This window comes from Polypterus senegalus, chromosome 10, assembly GCF_016835505.1.
Source record: "Polypterus senegalus isolate Bchr_013 chromosome 10, ASM1683550v1, whole genome shotgun sequence".
In the NCBI taxonomy this organism is placed as follows: domain Eukaryota; kingdom Metazoa; phylum Chordata; class Cladistia; order Polypteriformes; family Polypteridae; genus Polypterus; species Polypterus senegalus.
This window is the reverse complement of record NC_053163.1, coordinates 74,127,547-74,145,504: the sequence shown is the minus strand read 5'-3', so window position 1 is coordinate 74,145,504 and position 17,958 is coordinate 74,127,547. Positions and strand designations below refer to the sequence as shown.

Sequence of the window (17,958 nt, the reverse complement as noted above, 5' to 3'; positions counted from 1 at the left end):
ATACACATGATGGGGTCTGACGCCAACGGTGAATGAACTCAACTTAATGCAAAGTATTCAAACACAGCTCTCACTGCAGTCATATAGATGGCACAGCATACTCTCTCTCTCTGCATCTGCATCGTTTCTCTGTTTAAGGCATGGTGGCGAGGTGATTAGTAAATTGTCCAGTTCTAAGAATTCATAAGCACAAAAGGCATTTCATCTGCTCCAGAGCTGTTACAGTGTCTTAGAGAAAAAAAAAAACTTGCAGGACATCTTTCCAAATGGAGACTTTTCTTTTAGGCTTTATCTAATATTGCTTATTACTATTGCAAATGATGAGCTCTGGCTAGTGAAGAATAGGCTCAGATCCACAATAGGACAGATGGACTTATTTAACTCTGTTGTCAATTGAGAGTGATCAGTTTTGGAAACTGGATTTTAGTGATCTAATCAAGGACTTTGCTGCATAGAAATACAGAAAAGTTTAATTTTGAAAAGCAAGTATTTGTCTGTGTTTATATACAGAATGCCTATTTAATATTTGAAATTCTTGTTTTTGTGGGTATTTGCAATAAGATTGTATAGTTTATTTTTCAAATGTTGGTTTGTGATGGTTACTTGTCAGCTGTGCAACATACCACATGCACTTCAGAACAGGCAATCCACCTGAGGCTAAGCACGTTCAGGCCCAGTCAGTACTTGGATGGAAGACTATCTAGGAAAATCTTAGGTTGCTGCTGGAAGAGGTGTAGGTGAGACCAGAAAGGGACACTTATACTGTGGTGTGTGTGTGGATCCCAATGCGCCAGTGTAATGAAAATGGCGCTGTCTTTTGGATGAGTCATTAACTCCTCCTAGACATTTACTTCATTAAGAGCAGGATGTATCCTGATGCCCAGGCTAAATTGCCCTCAGTAGCCTGTCTCTGGGTAATTATCTCTCTCACCCCTTCACCACCTAATGGCTAGGTGTGGCAAGTGTACTAGTGCAAAAAGGCTTATGTTGCATTGTTCAGGTGGATGCTGCACATTGTTGGTGGTTAAGCTGCTCCCGACTCTCTATGTAAAATGCTTTAAGTAGTGAGAAAAGAACTTTTTTAAATGCGAAGATTATTATTATTGTGGCTAATTAAAGATATAAACTTTATAAATCTGTATTTGTCATTTACTTTACTGTGAGTGTCTCTGTAGACCATAAAGTTGATGTTTATAGCCAGGGGTGTAGCACAAAACTCTGGGCCCTATACATAAGCAATGTCTGTGGGTCCCTTTCCTCTCAAAAAGAAACTGTTCATTACAGGCTTCAAGCCCCCCAGGTGGACCCCTGGTAGTCCTTACCATACCACTCCTCCCCCATAACACTCGCGTTTATAGCACTCATAGTATTTTGTGTAGGTGGGGCCCCAAAAATATCTCTAACTCTAGGGTTCCCACCCTCCTTAATCCAGTCCTGATGATTGTATTTAGATTTTATTTTATGATGGTAATACTGTTCTAGCTTTACTTTACTGTGTTTATGCTTATTAATAAAAAGAGCCATGGCACTGTGAAGTTTTAAAAGAGGTGTTCCTGCGGCACTAAAGGCATTACTAGAAACGATTCTCTGTTGCCAGGACATGATCAAATAATGTAAATTTAGTCTTGATTAAAATCAGAGAATTCTGTCTTTTTTATTCATTGCATACCTTGAGTGAGTCATTTTAGACCTTGATACTGGATCGTTCCGATGACGACAGGTAATAATCTGCTAACAGTAAATAAATGCTGTACTTTGGAAAAGAACAAAGTGCAAGCCACTTCTGAATGGCAACGTGCCAGCACTTTTCCTCATGCAAGAAACTTTTCATTATGAACCGTAAAGTTAATTCCCCTGCAATGTTAATGAAAACCGAAGAACTATTTATAATGAGTTATATATCGTTTACTGTTAAGACAAATCTGTTTAAATATGTTTTTGTATTATTTTTGCTGGGCCTTTAAATACACCTGCCGCCTTAAGTTCTGTTATTTTCCAGTTGCGTTCTAAATATATTAAACTACAAGATCCAGAATGCACCACGAGTCCAAAATCCGTTGATTACACCCCCTCCGCATCAGTGGAAAGTATGGTCATGAAGAATCGCTCTCTATGGCTGCCTGTCTGACAATCTTGCTGGGTTCATCCAATTAGAAACCTCGCGTGCAGCCGTAGGCTCAGCGAGTGTACCTTCGGCAGCCATGTTGTGTCCCGGGAGACTCGGAGCTTGTTTGGAGCGGGCAAGGAAAGAGTTCCATATTCGAATTTTGGGACGGTGTTTTTGGCAATAAGAACCAACTGGGTCAGGTAGAAGAGAAGAGAAAGAGATCACCATGAGCCGGCCGTCCTCGGCTGGCGGCGGAGGCGGAGGGCTCGGGGCCGGGAAAGCAGGCGGCGGTAAGCATAGTGGCTCCGCTGGAGCAGCTGCCGCCGCTGCCGCAGCTGCAGCTGCCGCGGCAGCGGCTGCTGGAGTGGCCGGATCGGCGGCCGGTTCGGGGTCCGCGGCTCCTACAACTGCCACAGCATTGCCTGCTTCTACTTTGCCCGGCCAGACCGCGGAGCTGACTGCGCTGTTCGAATGCCCGGTATGTTTTGATTACGTCCTGCCGCCCATCCTGCAGTGCCAGGCCGGGCATCTGGTGTGCAATCAGTGCCGGCAAAAGCTCAGTTGTTGCCCGACTTGTCGTGGCCCCCTCACCCCCAGCATCAGGAACTTGGCCATGGAGAAAGTGGCTTCCACTCTGCCATTTCCGTGCAAGGTAAGTGATGATCCTTCAGTTTAAACTTTGCGCGTCAAAACTTGAGTTGTTTGCATCTGCAAGAAACGCCGCTAGGAGGGAGCTGTAGGCGAAAAAGTTTTGACAGCAAAGGAATTGTTCAGCTTCAATTATGAACGCGTGTGGCCTAGCCTGTCACCTCTGACGTATTCCTGACTGTTGTTATTATGTATGTTGTACTCTGCTTCGTTTCGCCACGTGCTTTGTAGTCGGTACTTTACCCGTTACTCCATAACGGCACACTCGGGCTTCCTGGTGACTTGAGGTCTAATAAATCGACTAGCGAAAAATTCACTTCTCAAAATTGCTAGTCATTTCGAAAGGCACGTGAGATTAAGATGCTTTAAGCGTTTTCCTGTGGCCACATCCGTCTGTTAAGGTGGTACCATACCCATCTTTAGTGAAAGGCGCTATATAATAATGTACTAAGTTGATTTGGTTTTAAGTTTCATGTCAAAATTTAGTAAGTGATTGTAAGTGAAAAATGAAGAGACTTGCTGTATATATTGTAACGTTTAGGTGAATGTAAACTGTAATATGTGTGCCATTTTAATTAAACTACACTTCTAATCGGTATTCTCCTTGGGGACCAGATTGAACATAAGAAATGTGGGATCCAATTAGTTGTATTGGTAGTGCTCAGCTGTTGGGCAGGCGAAATCAATAGTGAAATTAGGAATTTAGTAAATAGGCTGCAACCAACAGTAGGACCCTTCTCCCGTTATCATTTTAAAATTATTAGACATATATATATATTTCTATTTTCTATCATTTTGACTTTCATCTAGAATAAGTTACTTTGGGTGGGGGATCAAAATAGCATGTGAGGGAAATTTCTTTACTCATTGTTTGCACTGGAAAGATATGAATTTTTAGTACCCATCTCTTTTTATATAGCTGCTGTAATAAATAAATAATTTAGTGAATAGTGTATATTTCAATTGATTTTTGAGGTGGACTGCAATAGTGTCTTGGAAACAATGGTTTGGATGATGAATAGCCTTTAAATATATATTGCAAGCATCCATTTTCTATGCATTCTGTATCTTGCAAAAGTAATTAAGGTTCAGCTTTAACTACTTTGTGACACACCAAAAATGACAGCAGTTGAAAAATCTCAATTTTTCCTCTGCTTTTTAAGAGTGAATTACAAAAGAACTAAACAAATACCATTAATCAGGAAGAAATCCATCATTTTTAACTTCTGGAGCATGGATATGGATTTCATCTCCATACTATTTTGTGTAAATAACATGTTGTTGCTAGTTGACACCAGTTTGCATGTGACCTTCTTAGAGTTGCTTAAATTTGCAAAATTTGTCCAGTGTAATGGATGAAAAAAAATCTTTAAAGTTCTTAAATGTATAGCTTTTAGCCCATCATATGCTGGGGATGTTCAGATGACCAGAGTCCGGTGTCATCACTTTGTTTAGGCAATCATGGACATACATCCCCATCTTACCTTGGGTTACAGGAAGCTTGGCACACTTGCCTATGTCTATCACAAAGTGTAGCAGAGGTAACAGGATTAGTTACAGACCAAAATTGGGGGAAATCATTTTGGAGTGTTGCTACCTTTGTTTTTTCACAGGGAAAACAAGCTTGCTTTTTATCTGTTGTTAGTAAAGTTACAAAAGTTCTAAGGCGGGATTTGAGTATTGCAAATCTCAATTGAGGATTGTGTCCAGAGCTGTAGAGTTGGAAGCAATTATTGGGTTAGTGGAGTCGGAGTTGCTACCAACTCTGACTAAATGTAAATTGCAATATAATGTGTTAAAATGTCCATGGACTTGTATATTAATTCAATGAAACTATTTTTAATTTTAGACTTTTGATAAGAATATAGCTTCTTTGTTAATTTTGTAAGTTTAGTCTTATGTTTAATGTTACTCAGTGTTTGTAAGCCACAACAACATTGCTGCATCCTTTAAGCCTGAACTTTTAACAGGTTAGAATTCTAAAAAGTAGCCTGATGATTCACCTTGGCAGTGATGAAGATGAAGTACTTTGTATCTTGTATGTTGTATGGTTTCAATCAGCATAGTAAGTATATTAGTTAAATTACATACAGAGGAGTTGGAGTAGGTGTCGGAAGCGGTAGTACCAAAAATTGAGGAGTCGGAGTCTGAGTTGGAGTCGTATGTTTTGTGTACGGACTCCACAGCATTGATTGAGACAATTGGGATGGTGGGTTATTTGTGGTAAGCATTACTGAAGGTGGGTAAAAACTGTTTTTCAAAACTGCTGATCTGGGCTTTGATCCTGCAATATAGTCTTGACAGACCATAGTGGTGAGAGCAGTTTGTACACTTAACATTTTCAAACCCTCTTAATCAAATTCAGTAACGTGATCTGGAGCTTATCCTCATGGCAGTGGATGCAAGGCAAGAAACAGGATGATCACCAATGCTTGAAAAAGATCTGTAGAACTGAAGGTTAATAGCAACCAATATTTTTTGTATTTAAATTTCATAGCCTTATATTGCCTTTCTGTCTTTTATGATTTCTTGACAGTAATACATGTTTATACCACCAGTTGAAACACTTTCTGTGGTATAGCAATACAAAATCAGGCATGTTCTATTATTCATCTACTTTTTATCCTCCAAACAATTGTGAATATTCAAGATTGTTAGATGTTATTGTATACTTCATAGACACCCTTTTTGTAAGGTGGCTTATGTTATCAAGTTTTATTTTACATATATACTCCACTAATGGAACATAGGCGGATTAAATGCTTTGCTCAGAGTTACGCAGTGACTTGACATTGAGGGTAGAACCAACAATCTAGCAGTTACACCACACTGCAGTTATGTGCTTAAAGGGGATGTGAAGTTGAGGTGGGATTACCACCAGATTGTGTCACACTTTCTCACTCAGTCCAACAAAGTAGCATTGACTCTGAACCTGGCAAAGAGCTAAGTTACGGTCATTATACTACATTGTCAGATCTACCATCTTATTCTGTTCATAGACTTCTCTTTGTTACTAATCATTTTAGTCACTGCAGTCTAACCTACAATTCTGTTGATTTGAATTACTTCAACTGTATCCAGTTACAGAGCCCTGGGTGAAGAGTAAATAGAATCTGGAGTTGGTATAGGGTCCTTGAGGTGCTCTGTGTATATGAGGGCTTTATCATAATATGTCATTACCACCTATAGCCTTCTCATTAGGACACCCATTCAAGATTCTTTATAGTCCCTCAATATACAGTTATACTAATACAGGTTGAGTTACACAGGCTTGTGTATGGAGTGAGATCTGTGTCAAAAATAACTCGTAATAATTTGTAGCAGGTGCCACATTTATTATCTGCACTATTATCCCTTTGTTAGTTTGTGTCTCCTCAGGGTTTACATCAGGAAATGGGTTGCTGAGGGTTCACCGAAAATGGGGAACTATGCCTTTAAGGGGAAGACACAGTATGGACAAGACAGGTTGGGCTGAAGGGAGAGAGAAAAAGAGAGAGAGTGACATCGAGTGATGAAGCAGCATGTTAGTGCCAAGAATTCACCTGTGAGCTACCTGCTGGAAGAAAGTTTTGTTTTACTTGGGGATACAAGGGAGACGTGTCTCTGAAGATGAACGTTTTTGTGGTTTTACCAGAGCAATCGACTTTTACAGGAAAGTGTATTCTTTTGATTTGAATGGGTAATCAGTATGAATCAAGTAATATTTGAGTGTATATTTTTGTCATTATTATGTTCAAGATTTTCATTTGTTTGGGCTGTTCACTCAAATATAGTATTGCTTTCATATTTTTCATCAGCTGTATGTAGTCCCCCATTAAAGTCTGCAGATGTGAATGTATTTGCAAAGCAGATATACTATACATACAGTCATGTGAAAACATTAGGACACCCTTTGAAAGCATGTGGTTTTTTGTAACATTTTTAATAAATGGTTATTTCATCTCCGTTTCAACAATACAGAGAGATTAAAGTAATCCAACTAAACAAAGAAAACTGAAGAAAAGTCTTTTCAAGATCTTCTGTAAATGTCATTCTACAAAAATGCCTATTCTAACTGAGGAAAAAGATAGGACACCCTTGCCCCTAATAGCGAGTGTTACCTCCTTTGGCTGAAATAACTGCAGTGAGACGGTTCTTGTAGCCATCTACCAGTCTTCGACATCGGTCTGAGGAAATTTTACCCCACTCCTCAATGCAGAACTTTTTCAGCTGTGAGATGTTTGAGGGGTTTCTTGCACGTACAGCCCTTTTCAAGTCACCCCACAGCATCTCAATGGGATTCAAATCTGGACTTTGACTTGGCCATTCCAGGACTCTCCATTTCTTCTTTTTCAGCCAATCTTTGGTTGATTTACTAGTATGTTTTGGGTCATTGTCATGTTGCATGGTCCAGTTCCGCTTCAGCTTTAATTTTCTAACTGATGGTCTCACATGTTCTTCAAGCACCTTCTGATACACAGTAGAATTCATCGTGGATTCTATGATGGTGAGCTGACCAGGTCCTGCTGCAGCAAAGCAGCCCCAAACCATGACACTTCCACCTCCATGCTTCACAGTTGGTATGAGGTTCTTTTCTTGGAATGCTGTGTTTGGTTTACGCCAAACATGTCCTCTGCTGTTGTGTCCAAATAATTCAATTTTGGACTCATCTGTCCAAAGAACATTATTCCAGAAGTCCTGGTCTTTGTCAACTTTATCTCTGGCAAATGTCAGTCTGGCCTCGATGTTTCTCTTGGAAAGCAAAGGTTTCCTCCTTACACACCTCCCATGCAAGTTAAACTTGTACAGTCTCTTTCTGATTGTAGAGGCATGTACTTCTACATCAACAGTAGCCAGAGCCTGCTGTAGTTCTCGAGATGACACTTTAGGGTTTTTGGAGACCTCTTTTAGCATCTTGCGGTCTGCTCTTGGGGTGAACTTGCTGGGGCGACCAGTCCTGGGCATGTTGGCAGTTGTTTTGAAAGCCCTCCACATGTAGACTATCTTCCGGACAGTGGAATGGCTGATTTCAAAATCTTTTGAGATCTTTTTAAATCCCTTCCCAGACTCATAGGCTGCTACAATCTTTTCTGAAGTCCTCTGACAGCTCTTTGTTCTCACCATGGTGCTCACTCTCACTTCAACAGTCAGGAGCACACCAAACTAAATGTCTGAGGTTTAAATAGGGCAAGCCTCATTCAACATGCAGAGTAACGATCTACTAATTATGTGCACCTGGTGTGATATACCTGTGTGAGATCTGAGCCAATTTAAGAGGGAATACATGTGAGGGTGTCCTATCTTTTTCCTCAGTTAGAATAGGCATTTTTGTAGAATGACATTTACAGAAGATCTTGAAAAGACTTTTCTTCAGTTTTCTTTGTTTAGTTGGATTACTTTAATCTCTCTGTATTGTTGAAACGGAGATGAAATAACCATTTATTAAAAATGTTACAAAAAACCACATGCTTTCAAAGGGTGTCCTAATGTTTTCACATGACTGTATGTGCCATTATCCTATCTGTTACACTGATGTATTAATGTTAAGAGACAGGAGTGCAGAGTTTTATTTTTGAGCTTCACAACACAGTTTCTCCCTTGGAGGTTGCAGTTGTATCCAAATAGTGACAGCATAGAGGACGTCAGATAATGTCTTTCTTCTTCTGTCTGTCTTTTTTTAATTGAATTAGAAGACATAAAGATTCTGCATATCTTATCTGTGTAGAAAGACCGTCTTTCTTTTTCAAAATATTCAGCAGCTGCTTGGCATCTGGGATGGACTGAGCCTGTGCTCTTTCATTCATTAGTGTAATGTGTGAGTCTAAAGAACAGATTGCTTTGCTGTCTTCTTGGGAGTCAATAGTTTAATTGGAGTATGTTGACAGGGTAGTCCTCCCTTGGGGTATTTGGTGGAGGTTGAATGGAGTTGTTTGCATCATTCCCATTTTGTTTTGGTTCAATTTGTACCTCAGTGTTTTGTGTTAACTAGGCACCCCTGCTTCTTCACGAAAATGGTAAATTTGATCTTAGTTTTCTGCCTTCTGATTTGTTTTAAAAACAAAGGTTTACACAAATTAAAAGAAAAAGGTTTAATATTTGCAATTCACAGCAAAGTATAGCAAAATATTTTGCTATACTTTAAAGTGCATTCTTTAAAGGTTCTGCCAATCATTGATTTGGTCTCACTCAGGTCCTCTGCTTTTGACCTCACTGCCACTGTGAACTACTGTCTACTGGTGGATGTCTTTCAGCAGATCAGATCTAAAAAGTTACTAGTACCAAAGAGACTTGGAGTTACAGTAATCCCTCCTCAATTGCGGGGGTTGCTTTCCAGAACCCCCTGCGAAAGGTGAAAATCCACGCAGTAAAAACCATATGTTCATATGGTTATTTTTATATATTTTAAGCCCTTATAAACTCTCCCACATTATTGTAAACATTTTTCGCACAGTTATACAGCATAAACCCTTTGTATTCTCTTAGATATTGGGTAAGATTCGTTAAAATTGTGTATGTAAACACACTGTTATATACAGTAAAACCTAAATATTATTTTAAAGCGTCACCGATATCACATATGTTACAGCCATTACGACAGACAGGCCACCTGCAATAAATACGTACAATGCAAGAAAAATTGTATACAGTAAAATGTGTGTACAGTGACACTAAACTATGTACATGTAATAAGTACTGTACGTAGAAAATTAATTATGGTTACTCACCAACAATGACATGACGACTTGTCCGATAACGTTGAGTTTAATTTTACTGCACAACAAAGGAGAGTGTTACAGCTCTTCTAAAGGAGCCTCTTCAGGCCATTGTGTAGCACCTCCGTTGTTCTTCTTCCGGCAGTCTTCAATCCAAATCCCTAAAGCAGATTCCATCCGGACTACCGCCTTATTACATCCACTTTTACAACTTGTTTTGTGCCCTTGTTAAAGGACACTGCGGCCGTAGATCTTATATTCTTTTCCTCCTTTTTAAATAAAAAGAATCGTGGACTTATTGATGCCATAATGGCGTCCTGCAGCGGTGTAGCTGTTCCCTTCCTTCATCATATCCAAAACTTTTACCTTTTCGGTATTCGTTAGCATCTTCCGTTGGCGCTTGGGCATGGCCCCTGATGCAGGAGCAGATCGTTTTGGAGCCATAACGAAGGGCTTGACTATGCACAAAGATAAACACAAAAGAGCACAGAAGTTAACTCTTTACACAGTGAAACATGTTGATGCTGAATGAGCGAGACGAGACTTCCTGGTTAACGCAGCGGAATCGAATTCGGCACTCCGTCGCTGAGCCAGTCAGCACACGGGAACTTAACTGCATGCTCTGATTGGGTAGCTTCTCAGCCATCTGCCAATAGCGTCCCTTGTATGAAATCAACTGGGCAAACCAATTGAGGAAGCATGTACCAGAAGTAATAAGACCGATTGTCCGCAGAAATCCGCGAAGCAGCGAAAAATTTGTGTTATATATTTAGATATGCTTACATATAAAATAGAGTGAAGCCGCAAAAGTCGAAGCGTGATATAGTGAGGGATTACTGTATATGTGTAACATTTTAAGGTATTGTGTCATTTAACATGTACACACATTCCTACTCCATTCTGCAGCAGAGCAGCATGCTGTGATTTTACACTGATAAATATTCTGAATGTTTTTGGTGTAACATGCTTTGCTAATTGGAAACATCACTTCTAATAGAAGTTGGAGGACACAGAGCTTTTCCAGTGATAATACATTTTTTCAATTTATTTTGAGGTTGAAAACAAGAATAGCTTTCAGGGAAAATGTTGTAGAGTAATCTTTACCCAAAGCAGAATAACAAAACTGGGATATAATGTAATTGTTTGCATTCATTTGAAGCATAAGCGGGTCAAGTGACTTGCTCAAGGTCTTTAAGTTCAACATAGCATTTGAAGCAGAAACATTGTTCTTTAAAGCCCAATGCCATAGTCCCTAAACTAAAACATTCTAACTTTATTTGAAAGTTTTTTCAGTATTGGTAAACCTTACATTATCCATAATTCCAAGACACCAGCCATGTGTGATTTGACAGTCCTTGTGCATCTTCCCACCTTTTTATGCTTAATTTACTGATACAGTACTTGTAGATGATGTTAAAACATTTAAAAATCACAAGACTACTAAAATGATAAATGAGTCTCAAGCTGAAAAAATTGTGCTTCCTTTACAAATGGCATCTGAGAAGTTTGATTGGGAAGTGTTCCACAGTGATTTCAGAAATCAGTTGGCAGAGACTAACAGAAGATAATTTCACTTACTGCACATTTATGAATTTACATGAAACAAATTACAGAAATGGTTAACATAGCCATAAATTACATCTTCTGCGTAATATTACAGCAGGTATACAGGAGAGAGGCTGAGCTAATATCCTACAGCTACAGTTATTTGGTAAAAACATCCAGTAGACATTTCTAAGTTTATTTGCTTAGCTAGATGTTTGAGCTCACAGTCTCTCCTAAGGTTATCATATACCGGAATTTCAAACTTCTTTAGGACATTAAGAAAAGTATTGAGCTTCAATACTATTTTCGTTACCCAATACAGTGTATAATGCAACACTATTTTTAAAAATAAATTGCAATTCCTTTATACATTGAAATGTTAACATTATTGAAAACAAATAATTTAAATTTTAGTAATTTAAAGCAAATGCTTCAATGCGCTGCCACATAAATATAATATGTTTTTCTGCTGTTGATCGGGTGTTGTCGGGGTCGTTCTTACTGCCTGAGATTGACAGCTGTGGGACTTCTGGTTTCCTTTTCCGTGTGGTGCCAGCCAAACTCGGAGGATCCAAGTGCCAGTTAGTGGTCCCAGAAGAGTATGTGCCTGACTTCCTTAAATATTATCATGACAGTCCTTTTGGTGGGCATCTTAGGCAGATAAAGACCTTGATGAAAATTCTGGAAGTAGCTTGGTGGCACACCATTTAAAGGGATGTTTGGAGCCACGTGAAATCATGTAAGATCTGTAAGCAACTGAAGAACCCCGCTGGTAAGCCAGTAGGATTTCTCCAATCCATACTTACAAATGTTGGGTATTGATTTGATGGGGCCTTTACCGTTATCCAGAGCCCAAAAGACAGTGTTAATGGTTGTGGTAGACTATTTTTCAAAATGGGTAGAACTGTTTGCACTGTGGGATGTCAAGGTTCTGAAGATTTGTTCTACCCTCAAAGATGAGATTTTCACCTGCTGGGGGGTCCCAAAGTATATTGTGACTGACAGGGACCCTCATTTTACTAGCTCTATGCTTCAGGAACTGTATTCTGCTTGGGTTAAATAGAAACTCAGCATGGATTACCATCCACAGACAAATTTGACAGAAAGAGTGAATAGGACCCCGAAGACTATGGTAACCTCGTATGTGGGTGAACTACACCAAGACTGGGATAAGTGGCTACCAGAGCTCTGATTTTCTATCAACACAGCGGTGAATGAGGCCACTGGTAAGATGCCGGCTTGGGTTGCTATCAGCAGACAACTCAAAGGTCCCCTTGACAATCTCATCACCCCAGCACGTCTCCCTGATTCAAAGACATACACCACAATTCAGATCCTCAAAAAATTAAAGTAGCAAGTCCAAAGGAGGTTGGCGAATTTGACACCTAGGCAGGCCAAGTATTATAGTGCACGACGGCAAGTGGTACCCTTTGCTGTCAGGGACTTGTTCTGGAGAAGGGCTCACCCACTCTACAGTGCTGTCAACAGGTTTGCTGCTAAGCTAGCGCCCAAATGGGTTAGCCCAGTAAAAATTATAAAACGTTTAGGTCCAGTTAATTTCCTCATACAAAGGGGTAGTGGATTAGATGCCATAATGGAAACAATTCATGTGGCCAATATCAAGCCCTACTTTGGACCCGCCGTACCGCTGACTTGGGGTGGGGATCTATGTAGTACTGCCACATAAATATATGTTTTTCTGCTGTCGATCGGGTGTTGTGGGGATCGTTTTTAGAGCCTGAGATTGACAGCAGTGCCCCAGAGATGGGACTTCGGGTTTCCTTTTTTTTCGGGAATTGATATGCATAAAGTGTGCCCCTTAAATAGAGAGAAGAGAGCCAAGAAGATGGTGGGGGTGGGGGGTGCATAATGGGGATCGAAAAAAGCAGATAAGCTACTGCATGGGCCATGTGATGAAGTCCTTGAGCTTCTACAGTCCTGTCGGTTGTTTGGAAGTAATTCTTTTTGGCCAGTGAATTGAACATTCCACTGTTTCCTATGGACTTGGGTACTGTTCAGTATCATGGCGCAAAACTGACTGTATATCTTTTATGTTGAAGATTTGATTGCTGCTAGGAGTCCACAATTGCTAGAACTGTTCGTTTCGCCTGCTGGAATCAGGGGTCAGTACTGTGGATTTATTTATAAGTTCTGGAAAGGGAACTGGTGGAAGGAATATTCTTATTGTGTGTGTGTTATATATTATATATATTATATATATATATATATAAGAAGTGAAACTTGTATATTAGATTCATTCATTACACACAGACTGATGTATTTCAAATGTTTATTTCTTTTAATTTTGATGATTATAACTGACAACTAAGGAAGTCCCAAATTCAGTATCTCGGAAAATTAGAATATTGTGAAAAGGTTCAATATTGAAGACACCTGGTGCCACACTCTAATCAGCTAATTGACTCAAAACACCTGCAAAAGCCTTTAAATGGTCTCTGTCTAGTTCTGTAGGCTACACAATCATGGGGAAGACTGCTGACTTGACAGTTGTCCAAAAGACGACCATTGACACCTTGCACAAGGAGGGCAAGACGCAAAAGATCATTGCTAAAGAGACTGGCTGTTCACAGAGCTCTGTGTCCAAGCACATTAATAGAGAGGCGAAGGGAAGGACAAGATGTGGTAGAAAAAAGTGTACAAGCAATAGGGATAACCCCACCCTGGAGAGGATTGTGAAACAAAACCCATTCAAAACTGTGGGGGAGATTCACAAAGAGTGGACTGCAGCTGGAGTCAGTGCTTCAAGAACCACCACGCACAGACGTATGCAAGACATGGGTTTCAGCTGTCGCATTCCTTGTGTCAAGCCACTCTTGAACAAGAGACATCGTCAGAAGCGTCTCGCCTGGGCTAAAGACAAAAAGGACTGGACTGCTGCTGAGTGGTCCAAAGTTTTGTTGTATTTCCTTTGGAAATCAAGGTCCCAGAGTCTGGAGGAAGAGAGGAGAGGCACAGAATCCACATTGCTTGAGGTCCAGTGTAAAGTTTCCACAGTCAGTGATGGTTTGGGGTGCCATGTCATCTGCTGGTGTTGGTCCATTGTGTTTTCTGAGGTCCAAGGTCAACGCAGCCGTCCACCAGGAAGTTTTAGAGCACTTCATGCTTCCTGATGCTGACTAACTTTATGGAGATGCAGATTTCATTTTCCAACAGGACCTGGCACCTGCACACAGTGCCAAAGCTACTAGTACCTGATTTAAGGACCATGGTATCCCTGTTCTTGATTGGCCAGCAAACTCGCCTGACCTTAACCCCATAGAAAATCTATGGGGTATTGTGAAGAGAAAGATGCAATACGCCAGACCCAACAATTCAGAAGGGCTGAAGGCCACTATCGGAGCAACATGGGCTCTCATAACAACTGAGCAGTGCCACAGACTGATCGACTCCATGCCACACCGCATTGCTGCAGTAATCCAGGCCAAAGGAGCCCCAACTAAATATTGAGTGCTGTACATGCTCATACTTTTCATGTTCATACCTTTCAGTTGGCCAACATTTCTAAAAAATCCTTTTTTTGCATTTGTCTTAATTGATATTCTAATTTTCCGAGATACTGAATTTGGGACTTTCATTAGTTGTCAGTTACAATCATCAAAATTAAAAGAAATAAACATTTGAAGTACATCAGTCTGTGTGTAATGAATGAATCTAATATACAAGTTTCACTTCTTGAATGGAATTACTGAAATAAATAAACTTTGTCATATTCTAATTTTATGACCATCACCTGTGTATGTGTGTGTGTATATATATATATATATATATATATATATATATATATATATATATATATATATATATATAAAATATACACTCACCTAAAGGATTATTAGGAACACCATACTAATACGGTGTTTGACCCCTTTCGCCTTCAGAACTGCCTTAATTCTACGTGGCATTGATTCAACAAGGTGCTGAAAGCATTCTTTAGAAATGTTGGCCCATATTGATAGGATAGCATCTTGCAGTTGACGGAGATTTGTGGGATGCACATCCAGGGCACGAAGCTCCTGTTCCACCACATCCCAAAGATGCTCTATTGGGTTGAGATCTGGTGACTGTGGGGGCCATTTTAGTACAGTGAACTCATTGTCATGTTCAAGAAACCAATTTGAAATGATTGAGCTTTGTGACATGGTGCATTATCCTGCTGGAAGTAGCCATCAGAGGATGGGTACATGGTGGTCATGAAGGGATGGACATGGTCAGAAACAATGCTCAGGTAGCCCGTGGCATTTAAACGATGCCCGATTGGCACTAAGGGGCCTAAAGTGTGCCAAGAAAACATCCCCCACACCATTACACCACCACCACCATCCTGCACAGTGGTAACAAGGCATGATGGATCCATGTTCTCATTCTGTTTAGGCCAAATTCTGACTCTACCATTTGAATGTCTCAACAGAAATCGAGACTCATCAGACCAGGCAACATTTTTCCAGTCTTCAACTGTCCAATTTTGGTGAGCTCGTGCAAATTGTAGCCTCTTTTTTCCTATTTGTAGTGGAGATGAGTGGTACCGGTGGGGTCTTCTGCTGTTGTAGCCCATCCGCCTCAAGGTTGTGCGTGTTGTGGCTTCACAAATGCTTTGCTGCATACCTCGGTTGTAACGAGTGGTTATTTCAGTCAAAGTTGCTCTTCTATCAGCTTGAATCAGTCGGCCCATTCTCCTCTGACCTCTAGCATCAACAAGGCATTTTCGCCCACAGGACTGCCGCATACTGAATGTTTTTCCCTTTTCACACCATTCTTTGTAAACCCTTGAAATGGTTGTGCGTGAAAATCCCAGTAACTGAGCAGATTTTGAAATACTCAGACCGGCCCGTCTGGCACCAACAACCATGCCACGCTCAAAATTGCTTAAATCACCTTTCTTTCCCATTCTGACATTCAGTTTGGAGTTCAGGAGATTGTCTTGACCAGGACCACACCCCTAAATACATAAACTGCCGCGTGATTGGTTAATTAGATAATTGCATTAATGAGAAATTGAACAGGTGTTCCTAATAATCCTTTAGGTGAGTGTGTGTATGTGTATATATATATATATATATTTAGCGCAACATATAACGGTTATTTTAGGGTTGGGGGATGGCATATGAAAGGGATTGTTTTCTTTTTTTTTTGATGTAATATATTCCTCATGTGATTATAGAGATGGACCATTAGTTCTTTTTTTGTGGACTATAAATGTGCTGGCATCAGGGGTGACTGAACCTTGTAGAATAACGGGTATATGGGGGATTTATTGAGGTGTGATTTTCCGTCTATCCTTTTATCATCTGCCACCACTTAGGACAGGTTAGCGGTAGCGATCGTCTCGTGTCAGCGTAGTGGGATGAATTGTTATAGTGCAATCTTCTGTAAAAGGTCAGATTAAAGTTTGGTTAAAAATCAAAGCGGTCAGCAGTTTTTTTTTTTTTTACGTTTATGGAAACATACTGTTATTGAATTAGCACAATGAAATATTACAAATGTCATTAAATGATAACTAAGTATTACATTATTTTGCAAACAGGATACAAAACAGAATGCAGAAAATACTGAAACAAATATTAATGTTCTTTTCACTTAAATATCTACATAATGTGGTGCTTTGTAAACAATTCTTCACAAAAGTAACACATAAACAGATTACTACCATACTTAAAGGCTTTGAATAACTGAAAAAAATGCACATTACATTTTTGTGTAGCTAAACTGTGATGTCTTTGTAACTTCCAAATTTTTACAAGAAAGACTACCAAGTCCGTTCGCTCTTCCGTGAGGCCACGACCTGCTTTTGTTGGGCTGCAGATGAACCCTGACATACTAAAGACATGCTTTGAAGCACAGTATACTTTGAAGTATATGAGCATACAGAGGAGTAGGGCTGTGCGATATGACCAAAATCTTATATCCCGATATTTCATTTCATATCCCGATATCACGATATAGTACATTTTCTTTGTATTCAGTGAATAGTTTATATAATCACCACTCCTTTTTTTTCATTTAAATTAAAAAAATCAAAAATGAGAAGTACTCAACTTGTAATTATTTCTGTTCTTTTATTTAGAACATTTGAGCAAATGTTTGACTTAGAATGTAAACATAAAATGTTAATGTATCAAATATAAAACACTTTTCAAAAACAAATTACTAAAGGCCCAATATAAAATACTGCTATATAAAATGCCTGACATAAACAAAATGTGAACTGTAGCAGCAATAACTCTCACAACATATATTAAATATAAAAGGATCAAAGCACTAACAACTAAACTATATAAGGCCAATAAACCCTTTAAACAAAATAAATACAAGTCTAACATTAACTGTCAAAACCAAATGTAAACATTGTACTTCAAACTGTAGCAGCAATAAGGCTTACGACAAAAATATATTAAATATATAATATTAAATATACATGCGGTGGGTTGGCACCCTGCCCAGGATTGGTTCCTGCCTTGTGCCCTGTGTTGGCTGGGATTGGCTCCAGCAGACCCCCTTGACCCTATTCGGATTCAGCGGGTTAGAAAATGGATGGATGGATGGATATTAAATATAATATTTTTTAGGCTACATTCTAGTAAAATGTTAATTTGCACATCGTAGTGTGGCAAATCTCCGTTAATGAGTTACAGCTGATCACCCCGTGTGTGGGACTGGACGGCGCTAACGTGTTGATGCTGTCCAGCCCCAAGCACGGGCGATCCGCGGTAACTCGTTAACGGAGATTTGCCGTTAATGCAGTTGTGGCGTAAACGTAATTTTAACAAGATTAACGCTGACAGCAAACGCTGCAGGGAAAATTATGCCTTAAGCAAATTGTTTTGGTAGCAATTAATCTTCCAAGCTTTTAACATGCTCGTTTAAATAGTACCTTTACAACTGTAATATCCTACGTGGCCTGCCTCTCAGTTGTAAACTCTCTGCATGCTCGCTCACGTGCTTTTTGCG

The 17,958-nt window shown here is 39.7% G+C and overlaps 1 protein-coding gene across 1 annotated transcript in view; it reads left to right on the top strand.

Moving 5' to 3' along the window:
- Positions 1-1,986: 1,986 nt before the first annotated feature.
- siah2l (seven in absentia homolog 2 (Drosophila)-like) overlaps positions 1,987-17,958 on the top strand; it is a 98,310-nt gene continuing 82,338 nt past the window's right edge. Inside the window, exon 1 of the mRNA XM_039765976.1 lies at positions 1,987-2,759. Coding sequence (XP_039621910.1) covers positions 2,334-2,759 — 426 coding nt within the window. The 5' untranslated portion in view covers positions 1,987-2,333. The remainder of the gene's footprint in view (positions 2,760-17,958) is intronic.